General features: G+C 40.8%; 1 protein-coding gene across 1 annotated transcript in view; it reads left to right on the top strand.

Annotated features, from left to right (window-relative positions):
* The first annotated feature begins 10425 nt into the window (after positions 1-10425).
* The window catches only part of LOC116399716 (adhesion G protein-coupled receptor F5-like), a 29207-nt gene continuing 20298 nt past the window's right edge, over positions 10426-19334 (top strand). The window contains 12 exon segments of the mRNA XM_031877089.1: positions 10426-12984; positions 13130-13297; positions 14322-14416; positions 14507-14558; positions 15067-15219; positions 15324-15488; positions 16080-16232; positions 17265-17429; positions 17752-17886; positions 17978-18148; positions 18279-18320; positions 18460-18612. Coding sequence (XP_031732949.1) covers positions 14324-14416; positions 14507-14558; positions 15067-15219; positions 15324-15488; positions 16080-16232; positions 17265-17429; positions 17752-17886; positions 17978-18148; positions 18279-18320; positions 18460-18612 — 1282 coding nt within the window. The 5' untranslated portion in view covers positions 10426-12984; positions 13130-13297; positions 14322-14323.

Below are 19334 nucleotides of genomic sequence, written 5' to 3'. Positions count from 1 at the left end.
CTGTGTGTGTGGTTGTCACTCATTCAGATTGTTAACAGTACTATAAATGTAAAATGTAAGTTTAATGTAAAGTAATGTAAAGTGTCAGGTGTATTTAAATAAAGAATCAGAAGGGATGTGCAGGGGAGTGTACCTGAAGGAAATTTTCCTGGGGATGACAGCGTCAGTGGGGGTCCCGGGATTTGTTGATGAGCCCCACAGCAGATGAGGAAAAAACTTCTCATGTGGCGTGAGGTCTTGGTCCTGATGGACCGCAGCCTCCTGCCAGATGGAAGGGGCTCAAACAGTTTATGTCCAGGGTGAGAGGGGTCGGCTACAATCTTTCTTGTTCGCTTCAGGGTCCTTGAAGCGAACAAGTCTTGGAGGGACGGCAGATTGCAGCCAATCACCCTCTCAGCAGAGCGAATGTTGCGCTGCAGCGTACCAGACCATGATGGAGGAGCAGAGGATGGACTCAATGATGGCTGTGTAGAAGTGCACCATCATTGTCTTTGGCAGGTTGAATTTCTTCAGCTGCCTCAGGAAGTACATCCTCTGCTGAGCCTTCTTGGTGATGGAGCTGATGTTCAGCTCCCACTTGAGGTCCTGGGTTATGATGGAGCCTAGGAAGCGGAAGGACTCCACAGCGTCAACGGGGGAGTCACACAGGGTGATAGGGGCTGGTGGGGCTGCATTCTTCCTGAAATCCACAACCATCTCCACTGTCTTTAGAGCGTTGAGCTCTACGTTGTTCAGACCGCACCAGGCCACCAGATGGTCAGTCTCCCACCTGTAGGCGGACTCAACCCCACCAGAGATGAGTCCAATGAGGGTGGTGTCATCCGCGAACTTCAGAGCTTGACGGACTGGTGACTGGAGGTGCAGCTGTTTGTGTACAGGGAGAAGAGCAGAGGGGACATGGATGAGCTTAATATGTGCGTCCACCACGAAAAAGGATTCTAACTGATTTTCAACTTGCATTCTTTTTTTCCCTGAGCGACACGAAAAAAAACCAGACAATTCGTGTCCATGTACACAAAACCAATACATTGTTGTTTCACGACCTGCCATGTCACTGGGCTGGTATTTCCTGCAGCAGAGGCGAGATAGGCATCAGTCCAGGAATTGGTACCTTATACTACCATAGACTGTATCTAAGAAGTGGACGTAGTCAAACATTGGTTGGTGAACTACGGTTTTGAAGCCTAGAGTTCAGCATTTTAGTCGTCGGCACTTTGGTTTCTGTTGCTGTGGTCATAAATGGGGCTAGCCTTTTTTATTTTTAAATGTCCACCCTTTTATACTGGATGTGCACTACCTGGTGGTTCCAAATATCATCTATACACGGTGTTAAGCACAGACATTCCTAAGATGAAATGCATAGTTACACAAAACAAAGACAAATTGGATGTGATGCACAGTAAACAATTTAAATACTGCCCAACAAACAAAAAGCACAGCAGCTAAATGAAATGCACTCATACATAATGTTCTACCTACATCTTTTTCTTTTTCTTTTTTACTTCTCTTGCTCATTCCTATAGTCGAAGAATAACTTTTTGATACGCACATCATATCAAATGTTTCCCATTCCTCTACACACCCAGTGACTCACTCTTTTTATTACACATGCACAACGTGAGGATCTATGGCAACCATCATAGATGGGTTTGGCAATTTATTATTATAACATGTTTTATTACATGTAAACTCAAAGTGCTTTTTTCTATCATTCCAATTTCTTATTGTTTTGTTAATTAATAACATGGTTTCTGTTATAATTCATGCTTTTCCAAAAATACCAATGTATACATTCCCCTGGAGGACTCCACTCAAAAACGTCCACTTGCAGCCCATGCAGTAATAGTGTTAATAGATGCAACTATTTATTAAGTTCATGTTTGCCTTGGGGGTAGGGGCAGTCATTTTGAAGAAGACGAACACAGATGCAGCAGACACTGTACCGCTTCAAAGCTGAACCCAAAAGCAGACCAGCAGGTAAGATGAAAACAAGTCTTTGATCGTGAGAAGCAGGCAGGGACTGTGAGTTGGTGGCTGGCTGGAGATACCGTGACAAACTAATGTTTCCTTGGCAAGTGTACACACAATTCATTTTGTGCAGAGAAGGTAACTGTCGAGACTGTTTACTGTCAACAGCTATAGCGTGGCGACACACTTTGACATCAATTTACATGCAGAACAGGTTTTACTAAATGATAGTATGTATTATTTTAAATACATATAGGCAAATATACTTCACATTGCCTTGTAGTTGGCAGTTAAACATTTACAACATGTGCTACCATTGTCGTGTGACATCAGACACGCAACAATGGAAGCGCACAGACAAGGTTTATGGATTAAACCTGAGCTCTGACATTGAGTGGCGTTTCATTGCAATTTCTCTCGCAGGTCGGAAATTTTTTTGTTCCCAGTTGTTGAGTATTGCTTGATGACAGGTGTGGGGGGGCACAGAGAGAGAGAGAGAGAGAGAGAGCGAGAGAGAGAGAGAGAGAGAGAGCATACTAAAAACATAACTGTCACGGAGGTGGGACCGTGACAGACACAGATTCCCTGATGTGCTCTCTCTGGTTTAGTTTCACAAAACATGCATATTAACTGTAACTTTCCTAAAATAATAATTAAATGCTCTTTTTTTCTTCAGATGACATACATTACATAACTGATAACTTTTATGCAATGCTAGTTGTTTCTTACTGTACAGCAGTTTATTCTTGGGGTCCGTAGTCCATGTATGTCAGACATAAATATAGACTAATCTGGGTACTGCTAGAACTTCCAACACGTTCTCAATCCCAGGTCGTCACATGCAGATGCTCCCGACTCGTTACATACTGATGCTTCGTCAAACCCCTTGTCGTCATTTTCTATCACACTATGTAGCCCAGCACACGGTTGAAAACACATTGTTAACATTGTTGACAATGTGAATTCCAACAAAAAGTTACATTGTAGTTAGTGGAAAGTCCTGAATGTCTCAATGACAAAGCGTCGGTATCAGAAGTCGAGGGCCGTGAAAAAAAAGCATCGGTATCGGACGTACATCAACCTGTGTCTGAGAATCAGTTTCTGTCTCTAGTGTGTCCCCATTGTTGTAAATCCCTCACTTTCTCATTTAAATAAAATAGAAGGTCAGTGTGGCTTTAGTTACAACAACTGAGGTGGGTGCAGTTTGGGAATGAGGACCTGCCGAAAGTTGGAGTTGCAAAGATGTCTCTGATTCCCACCAATCCACAAATGACATGGTGTTAGACGGAGTAGAATAGAGGACATGCAGGTGATGTAACATATCCTCTGGCAGCCATATTACAGGTTGCAATGTCATGAGAGGTCAATATAGCAGGCTAGGGTGGGGTGGTGCAAGGTAATTAATAAAAACAGGCAAAAATCAACGATTCCCAGAAAAAGGTCAAGGTTTATTTTTCTTTAACCAACTCAAAAGGTCCAAAACAAACAAAGAGTGTCCACGAGGAGATAAGGCTTTGTTCAACTGAACAGTATTAAAAAACTCAACATAGGGTGTCCTCGGTTTCATAGGCTACCAGTTCTTCTTCCTTTGGATCCTACTCAGTCTGGTTCAACACTTTTCTGCAGTGGTGGGCCATCAGGGCCTGCAAGGCCTTCTCTGCTGGCCTAAACAGAATCACAAAGTTATAGCTATTCTATAATTTAATAATTTTTCATAAATACACTACATGTATTATAATTTATATTAATATTTTTCCCATTATCTTATTTTCTCATTGCACAGCTACTGTCTTCCTCAGTTGCTCTGCTTCCAGTGCAGCTTGTTTTAAGTAGAGCTTTTATCCAATCAGATTTCACCTCTGTGTCTCTAGGTAAGAACAGAGGCCCGAGGCCTGCAGACTCTCATGTGCATCCCTTTGCAGTTTAAGTAAATGGGGACGATATTGTTGATTGTCATAGTGTTCAACCAATCAGATCTTTAGTTTGACATGTTGGGCGTATTCTTTGACGTGTCAGAGCCTGCTAGCTGGCCTACAAGTACGTGATTGGTCAGTGGGCTAGCCTGACGTGTTGGGCGGTGACAATCTCAATATCTGCTGCCTCTGTGGAGCGGACATTTTCAGCCCTCAAAAGCATTAAAACCTATTCAAGAAATACAACTGGGGAGGCTCGACTGTCTTCACAGGTGTCCATGAATCGAGAAGGACTTCTTACTGGAACTAAAACGCACAGATGTACTGAACAACCGTGAGATTAAACTCTTTATTAACAAAGAAAGGAGGATGCACTTTGTCTTTAAATAGTGAACAGCAGCTCTGGTAAGTTAACTGCTTTTGTTTTTACATCTGCAGTATCTTTAATATGCTTGTTTATTATTATTTGTACAATTTGTTTTTATGAAGATGGATTTTTGTTTGGTTTTATATGTGATAGGAACCATTCGCTGGGGACATATTTAGCAGGTACCAGTGTCGCCAATTTGGCGACTTTCTCGCTAAATCTGGCGACTTTCCAAACCCTCTTGGCGACTTTTTTTGTCAAAAGCTACAAGCGACAAATCTAGCGACTTTTCTGGTGTTTTGACTCTGACGTGAAAGCGCGTACCGTTCTGTACCATTCGTGCACGACAGGCGGTCACTCTCACAGCAGCCTCTCGCAGCAGTCTCCAGCTGCAGTCAGAGCAGAGAGGAGACGCACTCTCGGCGTATTTATGTATCATTTTTACACAAAACAAATAATAACCGTAGCTGTGGCATCATATTGAGATTATTCAGCTGCAGGACAGCAGTGAAGGCCCAGGTATAAAATGCACGGCCCGCCACTGCGTTTCTGTACGCCGTTCTCAGAGCTCCTTCCAGCCACGTGCTCTCTCTTCTCTCCTCTCCTCCTGCAGCTCTCCAATCCTGTCTTAATCAGGTGCATTAAATACCCACACCTGGGTGAGTGGCGAGGCCTTCTGGGAGCTGTAGTTGTTGCCTCGGCAGCCATCTTGTGGTGTGGCTGCTGATATTTAAAGGGAAAGTAGCATCCATCTACCACCTGGCCCCTTGTGATGCCACAAGGTCTAACAGCGTTCGAGGACCGTTAGTATTTGTTCCTGTTTGCACAACTTCTGTCTCAACTGAGTTACCAACATGTGCTTCTCTTTGATTGTAAATTCGACAATTTAGAGTGTGTATCATCGAATTGAATTTTTCAGATACCTGATTGATACTAAAGTACAGGCATTGGACACTTTCCTATCGTTGTTTGCATATAGATAAAATAAGTGCTAAAGTAATAGCTAGTTAAAAATGTGAGCAATGGTCCTATAGCTAGCTAGTAGTGAGTTGAAAAGCTTCAGAAAACAGACCACAGTACGGAAAATACCAAAAATTACTTCACTTTCACTTTTACACCACATAATATTCATGTGCCATACGTCATAGATCTCATAATATAACACTGGTGAGAAAATTATGAGCAAACAAGTCATCAGATCCAAACGTTTTTGATTGTGGGCCAGTTTTCACCAACAAATCATCAAATTCAACAAACACACTTCCCCTGTGAAAAAGTAAAAATCTTCCTAGTTTTTAAATTCTTTGCCACTGACTTGCTGTCTTCTGTCTTTTTGGTTTACCTATTCGATTACGGTAAATGTTTTCATCAACTAGTAATCAATGTAGGTCAAGTAGTTCAAAATGTTCAAAAAGGCAGCGATATTTAGTGTTCAAACTATAAGAAAAAGGCTCTTACTTTTTTATTTCATAGTGGGCCATTTAAAAAAGGGCAGAGGGCAGTAGTTTGGCCTGCGTGCCGTAGTTTGGCCACCCAAGGCTCAGATGCTTCCAACTAAAAATGTATCCGTGATCACATACAGAACGCCAAAAATGATATGACACAGACATTCATAAATGCCGAAAGTCACCACTTAACACGGTCACTCGTCTAACTGAAACACCTGTTGCTCTCCAACAGTCGGGAGATCCTGTCTGTAGAACTTGAGTTCGCTGTTGGAGTATCGATTCTGACAACAGAACATGCAACAACCAGACATTTTGATTCTACTTTTAATTTTAATTAAATGTTTAAAGCTTGCTAACTTGTCCGGATGTGTGGTGCAAAACGCGATTGCCGTTGTGAACATATTTTTTACAACGTGAGCTGTAGCAGGGTCTATGCATTTGCAGTGCAATATAAGCACAGTGCTGTATCTTGTTTCCTTATGCTGCAGTTGTATGAAAACCATTTTCACGGTCACCCATCCTTTCATCCATACGGCGCTCCAACTCAGCTGTAAAATCTGCAGTATAGGTTGAACATAACTTGTCATACTGGATTCTTCAAAATGCGCTCCAAGCACCGACCTTGTACACATTGACAATAGACAGATGATTCATTCAAGTTGGAAGTCATGATGTAACTTGAAGCAGATCATACTTTCCAGAGCCTTTCTGTATTTAAGAATATTGCTTTAGGGGGCGCAGCAGCAACCTGCAGCTTCACCCTTATTCTCACAATTTATAGATAAGGCCTGTGAATCGTGTTTGTCATTTTTAAACAGCGGGTCAACACGGGTGGTTAACGCGGATATACGAAGAGGCATCAGTATTAAACTAAGATGGCTTCATAACCAGTTTAAAGTAGCCTCATAGTAACTTGAACCAAAGCTGAACTGAAGTGTGAAATTGACACAATGTGTGCACTGCAAATAGAAAAGAAAAGAGAAATACTACATGAGCGTAAACTATAGAACCCATGTGTGTGCGTGAAGGTGGCTTACTGACATTCGAGTCAGCTGTGTGGCACAAGGTACTGCTACTGGCAGAGCATATTGATGAAACACCTTTCTCTTACACATTAGATAACTATGTTAGATTGTCAAAAGGAAAGATACCATGTGTTTTACCACCTGTACACCACCACTGGACCATGGCTCATAGCTGCAAGACCAGTAGTAGAAATTACCTTTTAACTTGTGGTTTTAAATGACACTGACTGGCAGGAGGTGACGGTGCTGTCAAGTCACACATTCTTAGCAGCAGAGCTGTGAAACCTGCGGAGCAAGTTCTCCAGCCTTGACTCTGAACTGTCACATCTCAGATTTTTCATTTCAGTGATTATATAAAACATTATACATATCACTTTCATGTTTTATAGTCTGGTTGATTATTTGTTTTATTCACTTATTTTTACCCAAAACACAATTTTAAAAGATCGTGGTTTGGGTTATAAAATAAGGTAAAATAAGTCATCGTTGACTTAGTTTCACCCATTGTGAAAATATATTACAACAATGTAATCCATCAATTTACACCTCAGGATATTTTCATATAAATGATAAAATCTCCAGTACGAAAAAATTGGTTTTACCAAAACTGAGATTTACATTGGCTATTTATTTAGGCAGGCTTGTTTATTACTTTGAGTTTGATGTTTAGTTCCAGATTCATATCCAGTTTGTACAGTCTGTAATAGACTCAACAATTCAGATTGATTTATTTTTTCACGGGGGGATTGAATGGCAGCAGGGTATCGGATAATTAATTGGCTATCGTCTTATTATTAAATAGTTATTATGTTTTTATGTCGGCCTTTAAAAATCCACAATGGGTGTACCTCTGAAATCATTACCAATAATAGTAATAGGTGACTCCCAGGAATGTCACTGCCGAGCAGTGTTTACACTGTAGACAAACATATCAACAAGGGTTGGGTACACAGAACCAGTTCTGAGTTGGAACAACATGAACTAATTGAGTCGGGTTCGTGACAAAACGTATCGTAAGCTGAAGACAAAAGGTCACTGCATAGTGTCACATCGTCAGCAACTATCAGTGTCAGTATAAACAAACTTTTGGTTTCACTTGGTACACGATCGTTCGTCTCCTGACCAAAAGTCCTGTGTTTGTTTTACCCCCATCCACTAGCCTCCCATCTGTGGACTTCTCTCCCTTAAATACTACACCTGTTGCTTTGTGTCTAATCCCCATGCGGATGGTTTAACGTTGGAGTTATTTGAAAGCCTGGTGCGTCTCATACTGTTGTTCTGATTGGTATTTGATGCCCTGGGAGTAAGACCAGGCTGACCAATGCCAAATTCCAAAGAGTGAACATTCAAAACCTGCTTTTTCTCATTGCCATCCTCTCTGACAGTCAAACATACAATATTGACAATATCAGTGCACCTGGTGCACTAGCTTTAGGTTCCACCATTTCATTTGAGTGTAAAATCCATTGACCTTAAACATTCACACTATGGAATGAAAATAAAGTTCCCTGGCACGTACTCCGTCCTGCAATGCTATGTGTCACATTTAACCCTCCTGTCGTGTTTCGTTACTTTAGTGTTCCCGGTCAAATTTGTCTGTTTTAACTGCTCTTACAAAAAACATTATTCATCACCAAATTTTATTTAACACCGTTTTAAGCTGTAAACAATGTCTCAGACTAGTGGTTTACATGAACAACTGCTGTGAATATACAAAGAATAGACACTGAAAATGTATCGCTAAATGAAATGAAACTGTTGTAAGGACATTGTTGACCGGAATCTAGGCCTCCCGGACTCCGCATCCCACAGACTTTTTCTAGCCTCATTGTTTGACCGCTATACTCTTGCTAGAATCAACAGAGCCATGTAAGCTTGGAGGTCTGGTCCAATGCTCTCCACGTGTCCACAAACACACGCCTCCCTTCCAGGTTTGTCATGTCCAGTGTAATACCCTCAATGGACTCTGGTAAAAAGAGTTGGAAGCTGGACTTGATGTCATCCACACGAGATGTTGCATAACGTGTTGGCCCTAGCATCATCCTTATTATGTTTTCAACTCTCTCTCTGCCTCCTCTGTGCTGGGACGATGAATACCAGAGCAAGTTGCCACCCTTGGACTGGAATGTCTCCTGAGGTGCCTGCTCCTCTGGTGCCATTTCCTCACCATCTGTTATAATAGCCCGGATCGAAATAAGGATCAATGTTATCTTCAATTTCTGAGACATCTTCGTCTATCTCCGGTTCAAACTCCTCTTCATCTGGTTCAAAAATTAGGTCCAGAGCCTCTCTGACAGAAAATTGCCTCATCAGTGGCCTAGTCATTGTGCTCACAGAGTAAAATGAGAGCAAGGCACAAATAAAGGTTTATTTAGGGGGAAAGTGAGAAGATATGAAACATTGTTTAGTCTGGAAGGTGTGGTTCACGTGGGGGGATGGGCACATAAGCGTGGTATAGAGATGGGTTCCCATAAGAAACACCTGATTTTTTGTTTGAAGTTTTAAATGTGTACAACTTTATATATGGGGCTGTGAACAGGTGTTCACACAGGTCTGTGTGTGTGTGTGGGAGGGGTGGTGGTTGTGGGTGTGTATGGGGCATAATCTAGTATTTCCCATTCATTTCCTATGGCGGTCACTTTTGACTGGGAACACCATGGGTGTTACAAAATTGACTAAACCACTAAAAATTCAATGAAAGTGGTGATCAGCAATTTAATATGTTCAAATGCCTAGTGTGGAGGATATCATGAGGCCTTGAGGCAATCAGATGTAAAACACAATATTTATGATTGATTAAAGTTGTAAATCGGTCAGATTTGACCCGAACACGACAGGAGGGTTGTAGGTTGGTAAATGCGCCTACACCTGACAGTGATGATGATGGGAAAATTATAACTTAAATTTCAATGAACTGCAGACTGACAATATGAAGTGAAAGTAAGTGAACTGAATGAATGAACCAGCGTCAGCCAGTGTCTACGTATATCTTCAGTCTCCAGACGGGCTTTCCTTGGGCATTGTTGAGATTTGGGCGGTGTGCAGCCTGCTGTCGGCTTGTGTTAAGGGTTGAGTTAAGTGTGAAGAGTGGTTGGGCTCGGCTTTGTGTGTTTCCCAGCAGCCTTAATAGTTTTAGGCGTAATTGCTTTGCCAGAAACTTAAAACCCTCCTAGGCACCTACTTAACTTTGTGCCTTCTGTTGATTCATGTGAACAGAATGAAAGTAATTCACCGGCGCAACAACTGACAGTCTATTGTTGACACAATGGATTCATCTAGAATTCTGAGTCACTGTCGTTCTCTTGGTGCTTTGTGTTATCAACTTTACTGTGTTTCCAACTTCCTGCTCGTGCCACTTTAAGAATGTTCTCTCATGACTTGTTTTGAGGAGATGAAAAACAATGTATTTGATAGCCTATTATCTTAACTTATCTATCTTTTATTGCTTCACACATTCCTACGGGTACAAACATGAAGTAGCTTATAAAATCAGTCAAGGAAGCTGAGGGAATTATTAAACCTGTTGAGCTACCCTTACTATATTACAGGAAGTGAGCTGCGCAGCACATTTCCCATAGTTCCACTTGCCTGTTGACAGCCTCCACATTACACTGCTGACTTCTGTATTGGCATGTGTTCCCTGAACACAGGAGTGGATACATACATAGAAGTGCAAGAGAGAGGATGGTAAGGAGCTACGTTTACATGTCTGTGTGACTTTATTGAAGAGGCTTTTTTCAGTGTTTGTGTTTTCAGGTTTGAGCTCACTGAGGCTGGCTGTTTACAGACAGCTTGACCTCTTCTTTTGTGATTGTGTAGAAATCATTTGCCACGGTGCCTTTTCAACAAACCGTAGCTTTGAAAATGTGTGTGTGTTAAATGACTGGTTATTGTGAAATAGTTTTCCCTACTGCACAGTATTTACTGTATGTTTTCTGGGAAGTTATTTTGTATTGTTGGCTTAGTGTTGGTACCAATACTTTTGCAAACTGACAAGTCAAATATGAATCATACACAATTATTCCTTGACATTAAAGAGGGTCAAAAGAAATTACATTTATTCGTCTTCGGGGATCAAAATGTGTTTCTGAAAGCTGGAATATACTCAGTGAGTGTTTGATGTGTGACATTGTGGCGGGTTGATAGTTTTCATTTTTATCATTAGCTGTGCAGTTCTTTTCCTAGTTTTGACCAATTATTAATCTAGCAGAAATAAAGGTGTCATTTTCATGGCATTAACACTAGTATTTTTAATACTTGACTCACTCTTTTATTCCCGGGAATGTGTAATTATTACAAAAACAGTGTAGAAAAATGACGTGACTGTGACTACAATGACCATGAGTTCCTTTTGTGAAGCGTATGAAAATATTTCTCATTTGTTGAATGCGATGGGTCATATCAACAGGAACTGGGACAGGGTTTGATAAGACCTGATGGTTAATTCTATGGATTGATTAGGTTTGAGAGAATAACTGAAATCAGTTGGGACGATTTCGGAAAAAAGGAAGAAATCGTCTACAAAAAGAATTCCAACTTTGCAGCAATATCTTTTGAGCCAGATGCAACCTGGCGGATCCGACTGACCTTAACATCCCCAAAGTGTGGAGAAAGCATAAACAGATTCTGCATAAGAATGCAGAATATTTGTACAGAGATTAGGAGACAGGTGACTAGTCAGAGGCATGGAGGATGACAGATAATGACATTGTGTGTTCAGCAATGGAAACCCCTTGCTCATCCAGAACTTCTCGAACACCTTGATACCATGCGGTGACAAGTAGCCCGCCGCACAGTTATTTTCCTTGCGTACAGCGTTCCAAGGATCATCATGCTACGGAGTGGGATTAACTGGAGCAATCTTTGGTTTGGCTCCCAACCGAGTCCTTGGAGCTTCGGCTGGAGGAGCAGGCTCACTGTAGAGTCTAGCTCTCTGTAACACTTGCAGAGCTTGTCACCCAGAACTGAGATTCTTACCTCCAGTTGGGCGATCTTCTTGCTTTAGTTCTTTGTGTCCTTTGTTCTCAGTGTGAATGTGTGTGACTTTGCCTGCCACATCCCAGAATGTAGAATATGGGTCCTAAAAGGGGTCTGGCTGGGTCGGCGCTATGCAAAACCTGCCATGCATTGTCCAGTTGTCCGTTGGCATACTCTAGTCTTTGAGGGCCAATGCATAACCCGGATAATCAGATTCTTCTTGTGAAAATGTTAAGTTGAAGTCACCAATACTTGCTACACATGACTCTCTATGGAGTTAACTATTCAGTGTCTTTCATAAAGCAAGTAGTGAATGAGGGAACAAGCGAGTGATTCTGGACAGAGCCCTCTGTTGCAAGCTTTCTTGCCTGAAAACACTGGTAGCCAGACGCACTAAGCGTCATCCTTTTCAGCCAATGAAGGCCAAATTTCATCATAAAACCACAGCATCTTTTACTGCATTTTGTTTTGTTCTGATCAGATTGCTGGATGTTGAATTCAGGATATCTTGACATGATCTTTGAGAGGCTCTTAATTCACATACCTTTAAATTACGTAACAACAGCTCCTTTGTTCAGAGCAGTACTTAACAAAGGAGGTATTGTCACCTGAGAGCCAGCCTCGCACTTATCTCACTGTCCCCGCTGTCAACACATTGTGTCTTTGTGCCATGTTAAATGCAGCACTATGGGTCATCTTTCAGCATTCACTTGGGCCAAACAAGCACATTAAAGTGGCAAAAGACAATTTTTCAACTTTCCCCCCTAAACGACTGGATTGCTTTCCCTTTTCCTCATAGCCTACTACTAGGGACAAATTTAGACAAATGAGGGAAAAAGCAAAAAACATATCAAAATATATGATATTGTAATTCAGTGCTTAGTTAATCGCATTCCACGGCTCTTCTGGCAACAGCACAGTGCCTTTCCCTAGCTGCAACCAACGCAACCACAAAGCTTTACTCAAATGAATGCACAATAACGTCACCAACAGGCAAGTGAGCGTTTGATAATCATCTGGTGACATGTATACATTTGGATCTATTCCCAGCTAATTTCTATGAGAAAGAGTTGCACAGGTCACACAGTATTTTGTTTTCCACAGTTACTCCGGTTGTTCCAGTGTTCACCATTTCCACCATTGGAGATGATAACAAAGAACTAACATTCATACTCTTTGGTGACTGGGGAAGGCTACGACAGTTACCGGGGAAAACAAAACAGCTATACTCTAAATATTTTGGTTGCACACAAGAGAATTGCATAGTGAAAGCCAACCAATTAAAGGTAACCAATCTAAATGCCATCGGTGTCATTATTCCACAGCCATTAGATGGTGAAATCAACATCGTTACTTCATAATGATAAGTTAAAGAACTTTTTAAAAAAATGTATCTTCATCTAAATAACTGCATGTCTCAATCACTTCCAGTTGTGAACAGGTCACCATTCTGGCATCCTACAAATGATAAATCCTCCACTGTTGTGCCATCTAGCCAAACTGGATCTTGTTGAGCCACAGCCAACATGTGGAAGCTTTTCTGTCCAGTGCAGTTAAAGTCAACTTGAAGAGGAAAAGTCATTAAATCCGTGTTTAGAGGTAAACGATGCAGGGTTTGTGTTTATTGTCTCTAGATAAAAAATACATCTGATACCTATGTCACACTTGGCAGCACAAGTAGTTTCAGGAGTCAATGCTTCCTGGTTTCACCCAAATACCAAGAAATATAAAGTTACCTCAAGGTCACTGGCATTTTAGATTTGATGATATTTGTTTCACTTGACTGAAAGCAAACAATAAACACTTACAGTGACTTATAATCACATTATAATGCATCATGACATGAATATAATGAATCATAAAAAAGATGATTATGTATTACAACTGTGGGAATTATGATCCTTGCGCACACGCATGTCCCTGAGTCACCATCAATTATGAAGTATGTTTATACTTGACCTTATAAGTCATTGTAAAATTATTTTGAAAGAGTTATGATTATTAGTGTAGTAACACTACTACACTTTATTACTACAATAATACAGTGCTATAAGCAGATTATAAAGCATCATACGTATGTTTATAATGCCCATGTGTTTCCAACACTCGCTGAGTCATCGGCAGCTCCCTCACAGCTTGTCCCACGTTAAACAAAGGATTGGGGGGTCTAGCTAATGTCTTTCCTGGTTCCATTTGTGGTGATGGGAAACAACCAGGCCATGAGGACTTGCAGGATGTGCTGTAACTCCAGCACTAGGAATGCAACCCTGTGATTTCATGTCACCGATGCAACAAAGCAACAGCTGACAATGCCCCTTCTAGTTAATTGCCCGTGGTTGAGATTACCGTAAGTGATGCTGCAAACGGTTAGTACCTGCCCACGCAGGTATTGCAGCAATGAAATAACGACACAAATATTGTCATGCGGAGCCAGTTATCGGAGACAATAGACATGCTCCCTAGCTCCCCTTTAAACCCTCAAGTAATGAATCCTTGTATCTTGGACTGTTTAAAAATACAAACAATAGGCTGTGAGGCAATGCAGCCAGTATGCTAAAGCTGAATAGAATCACTATGTAACTTATTGTTATTTTTTTCTGTCCCTCCCAATCTTTCTTGAAAGGAATGGCAATACCTAAGCATGGCTTGGTCATCATTGCCCTTCTACTGACAACTATTATTTTGGAAACAGGGAACTTCTCACGTCACTTCTTACCGGTAGGTCCACTGCTGAACGGAAAATATGGGATCAGAGGTTTTAATTCATAACACAAAGCAACTCTCTGAACGCGTGTTCTGTTTTCTCAGGTGCAGTACGAAGAAGAACACTTTGTATCTCACATTAGGGAGAAAAGGACTGGTGAGTCCCATTAATGAATATGATATGAATATTGGGAAATACACTTATTTGCTTTATAACTCATAGTTAGATGAGAAGATTCATAAATATAACTCTGTTTGTCCGCACATGTCCACAGCCAGGAGATTGGATCGCTTTTGACATGAATTGTTCTAGTTAGGGGAAAAAATAGCTGACCTGAAGTCTCTTTTTGTTGCTGTTGTGATGACGTTTCAAGGAAGTCACCGTTTTTTTTTCACCTTGGTTTTATTGACTAAACAAACACTATACAGCATGTTAATCAGTCAGCTTTATTTTGTGGGCAGTCTTTATGCTAAGCTAGGCTAATTGTCTCTTGGTTGTAACTCTTCAATGTACCGACATGAAAGTGCTGTCAATCTTCTCATCTAACGCAAGAAAATTAATACGCGAATTTCCCAAAAATATCCATCTATCACTACCTTGTATATCATGCATGCATGGCTGTCATGTGTTGTTGTTTTTCTAATCTCATTTCAATCTTTTGCAGTAACTACAGACCAATGGAATTACATCATTGAGGTCGTAGTGAATGTCCCTAATGTAGAAACAATCCAGCAGATTCGGTCCGCCTTGAATGCTACCAGTTTTCCCAAAGCACTTGATAACAGCACAGAGATCTCTGACATTAACATCACCACAGGTGAGTAGCTTGAGCATCAAGCCTCGGCCTTCTTTCAACGAGTCAAAGACAAACATGCTACCAAGCTCTATATTGTATAAACACAAAATCTACTCTTCTGACAGTGTGCTCCGCAATTGAAGCTGGCTTCCAGTGTAGATGTGAGGAACATTTTGCTTTGCCGAACAGCATTTGTGTCACGTACGGAGCCTGTGATGGAATATCCAGTGGCATCTGTAAATGCATCCACGGCATTCCAGCTGATGGACAGTTCTGCCAGTCAATATCAGGTAATCAAGTTGTAACTTATAATTAGGGGTGTCCCTGACTAACAATTAATGGAGAGGGTAACAAAGCTAAAATGAGAGTGAATATTGGACTTAAAATTCATTAGTTTCACACAAACACCCTCCAAATGGCTGTGTCATGACAAGTGACAAATGTTATGTTCGCATCACCTTTCATGAAGTTAATATGGCAAAGCTGATATGGAGCTAGTGTTTTAATAATCTGTCTATGGCTGGTTTCTGCTGCCCCTTTATGGTTAAACATTTTTTTTGCAGATTTAAAAACACTATGTAGACACTCCCAGCAAAATCAGTATAAATGAATTAATGAAATTGATATATCACAAAAATCGATGTTAATGTGGAGGTTTGTATTACACTGGCCCAACCACCGTCACTACTTTAGGGAGAAAGACATGATCCCTCACTGGCTTCCCACCCCATTGAACTAGGTTCCTGTCTTACTAGCTGAATGTATATGCCAGTGAAATTTGAGTGTCCCTGTCTGTGCATTAAATGCCAAATTGATATTTGCTTTTGAGGGTTGCACTGATGAATAAAGCTCATTGTACAAACCGATTGTTTTTCATACAGCGCTGCTAACTGAGGTTGAGTATGCAGTGGACGTGGAGCTGAATGTTACCGACATTGAGATGGTGGACTACCTTAGGGGCCTCCTGAAGCGCGGTGCCTTCACCCTGGCCTTGGGTCCCACTGTCAACGTCACACACATTGACATCACCACAGGTGAGAATGGAGCTTCCTCTGGTCGGAAACACCAATGGAGGCAAATTTTTGTGAGTCAAGGGGCAGTAAAGTGTGCAGTTTACCTTTTCACAACAGTTGACAGAGTGATTAATTCCATTCAATCCATTCCGAATGGATTTCTGTGTATGTTGCTATTTTCTTTCATGAAGACATTTGTCATATTAGATATAATATTACAGTTTGTTACAGGAAGGACCCTGGTTATCCTCTGCATTAATGCACAATGTAATGTCTCACCTATTAACTCCAGATATCTGAAAGATGTGATAAAGTAGCTGAAGTCATGCACCTGACTTTCCCCTTATCACAAGCAGAGAGAGGCATGGAGTTTACTTTAGCACTGGTCAAATATTTCTGAACTGTAAAAAAAAACAAACACCAACACCGCGTGAATTGAAAAGTCAACATTAAATGACGTAAAAAAAAGATTATTATTTATTTTATGCCAAACTTTGATTGCCTGAAACTAAGTAATTTTATTGCCTTTTGTTTTTGTTACAATTTACTTCGTTTGAAACTGCGACCGAAATCCGGGATAATTGTAATTGAGAATGCAGTTCAGCTGGAAGGGTATCGTATTGTATCGATGCTGCATTCTACGGTTTACTAAACCTGTTTGCTGTTGCGTTCTTTGGGTGGAAAAGGAGTCTTATCTCCTATTTTGGCGGTTCACCGCGGTTGGGGCAGTCGCAGGCACCAGTTGCCTTTGTCCCCCTAAGTACAGACTTCGGGATGCCCGGTGCGGTGCGGGGGCCCTTGCATATATGCGCTTATTTTTACAACAACAAAAAATGCTATCAAAAACTATCAAGGCCTGCACACACGCACAAGTTACAGTTTAACAATATCAAATCCTGCAGTCCGCAGAGACCAAATGGCCTGTGAATGATTGATCAAAAAGGTGTGTCTCATGTTCCTCGTAGTGTTCAACCAAGAGTGAAATGTATGAAACTGCATATATTTTAACACTTTTACTCACCTGTGTGTGTGTGTGTGTGTTGTTTTGTTTAGTGTGTTTCCCAAATGGTACCAACTTCCAGTGCAGGTGTGAGGAACAGTATGTTTGGTCACATGACAACTGTATCACATACGGAGCCTGTGACGAGATCATTGGGGACACGTGCGGGTGCATCAACAGTATTCCTACCAATGGGCAGTACTGCCAGCCACAGACAGGTGATTTTAAAGGTTACTTTATGCTTAATTTAAGGTTAATTATTAAAGGTGTTCTTTTACATTTCAGCTGCATCTTGATGTTTTTGTTCTATATGGAAATAAATGCATCTTTAAGTATTGTAATACAATAGCGTGGCTGTTCGTTCTTGAGCATTGAAAACTTATGCAAAAAAAAAGAATTAAAGAGTTAAGATCGTTCAGAACTTTCAGCTGAATTTCACAGTCTTAGCTCGGGTGTCATCACATGACCTTGATTTGAAACAAAAATAATCACAAAGAAATTAGCTTCTAATTACAGTCTCTTTTCCAACTGTACTTCCAGTGTTCTATGAATACCAGATCTTCATTGAGGTGAAAACCACAGAGGCAGATCAACTGAGGAACACCCTAAACAATATACCTTTCCCTGTCCAAATCAGCTCCCAATTACTCATCACAGAGGCTAATATCACTACAGGTAAGAACACGGAGATTCTAGTCTATGTCTATCTTAAACTGTTTTACCTTTTCATAAGAGAAAATACAGTGGGTTTTTTTTTTGCTTTCAGTTTGCAGCCAAGACCTCACTAGGATCCAGTGCCAATGTGAGGATGACTACCTTTGGCCTTGTGACAAGTGTGCCACCTATGGGAAATGTGATGGTAATACAAGCAGCACATGTCGGTGCATTAAAGCTTTTCCCATAGATGGACAGTACTGTCAGTCAATAAGCAATCAAAGTGAGTACTATGATCGCATTCTGATTCCAATTTTAATGCCCAAAATTAAAATATTTTACTTTTCTTTAATTTAATTTGTAAATCAATTCATGACATTAATAAGTGACATATCTTTTGTTTCTCTCTACAGACTTTACGACGTGTCCTCAGACAACAACGTCACCATCAACAGGTAAAGCTGAGAAGACGCTGCTGTTTCAATCAGAAAAGAAAATGCACAACCGAGACTCTTGTTAACGCTTTTCTTTTCTCTCCACATGATCAAACTACTGCAACTAATTGTTCTTTTATTTTCTTCTTTTTATTTGCAGTTCCACCGGTTCTTTATGAATACGTCATTTCCGTTGAGTTGAACATCTCAGATGTGACACTAATAAATGCACTGCTGTCCATTCTGAGCAACATCATTTACCCTGTCAGCATCAACAATGACGTGCAAATCTATGGTGTCAACATCTCTACAGGTAAAGATGGTCGCTTCTGTCGTTTTGGTTTTCTTGATTCAAGGTTCTTTTCCAGTTATTATGTGAAATGCATGTCTCTACATTCATAATATTGTGTCCAGTACTGTCCTTGACTAAAAAGAAAAAAAACATTTATTTTGTTAATGCAAAGTCATGTTGGCCATATTGTTCAAATTAACATCTAATTATCAATAGTTCACAGTTAGAAAAACATATTTAGCTCCCACACGTGAAATTCATTGTGTTTTGGTATCCAGGTTGCTCTCTGAGCAGCGGTGGTCCAGACTGCAGCCTTTCCTTGCCACCGTGGCTCCAACATCCTGTTTGTTACTCATGCAAACTCTGTGAACACAATCAAGCTTTTGTCTTTGTAGGGAGTGAACTTTTCTTCACCTTTGATTTAAGGGTTACAACTCATAAGTGCATATATACTTTGTATTGGTGATTGGTTAATACATCTGAATTGAATAGATCAGATTAAGGATACAAATACACAAGATCACATTCAGTCTAATACAAGAACACATTTTCCTACCACATTTCCCCCCTCGAGTGACTGTTGTCACTCTCTCTGGAAAATGCTAAAACCTCCCGCTGGTCTTCTGGTCCATGTGCTTTGCGCACAGTAGAGAACCACTCATGCAAATGGTTACTGGCACCTCGTGGCTGAATGCATGAGTTTGTTGTTGTCTTCAGAGGTTTGTCATTCTTAGCTATATTCT

This window comes from Anarrhichthys ocellatus, unplaced genomic scaffold (assembly GCF_004355925.1).
Source record: "Anarrhichthys ocellatus isolate YVR2014 unplaced genomic scaffold, GSC_Weel_1.0 scaffold125, whole genome shotgun sequence".
NCBI lineage: Eukaryota > Metazoa > Chordata > Actinopteri > Perciformes > Anarhichadidae > Anarrhichthys > Anarrhichthys ocellatus.
This window is presented reverse-complemented; position numbering and strand designations above follow the sequence as displayed.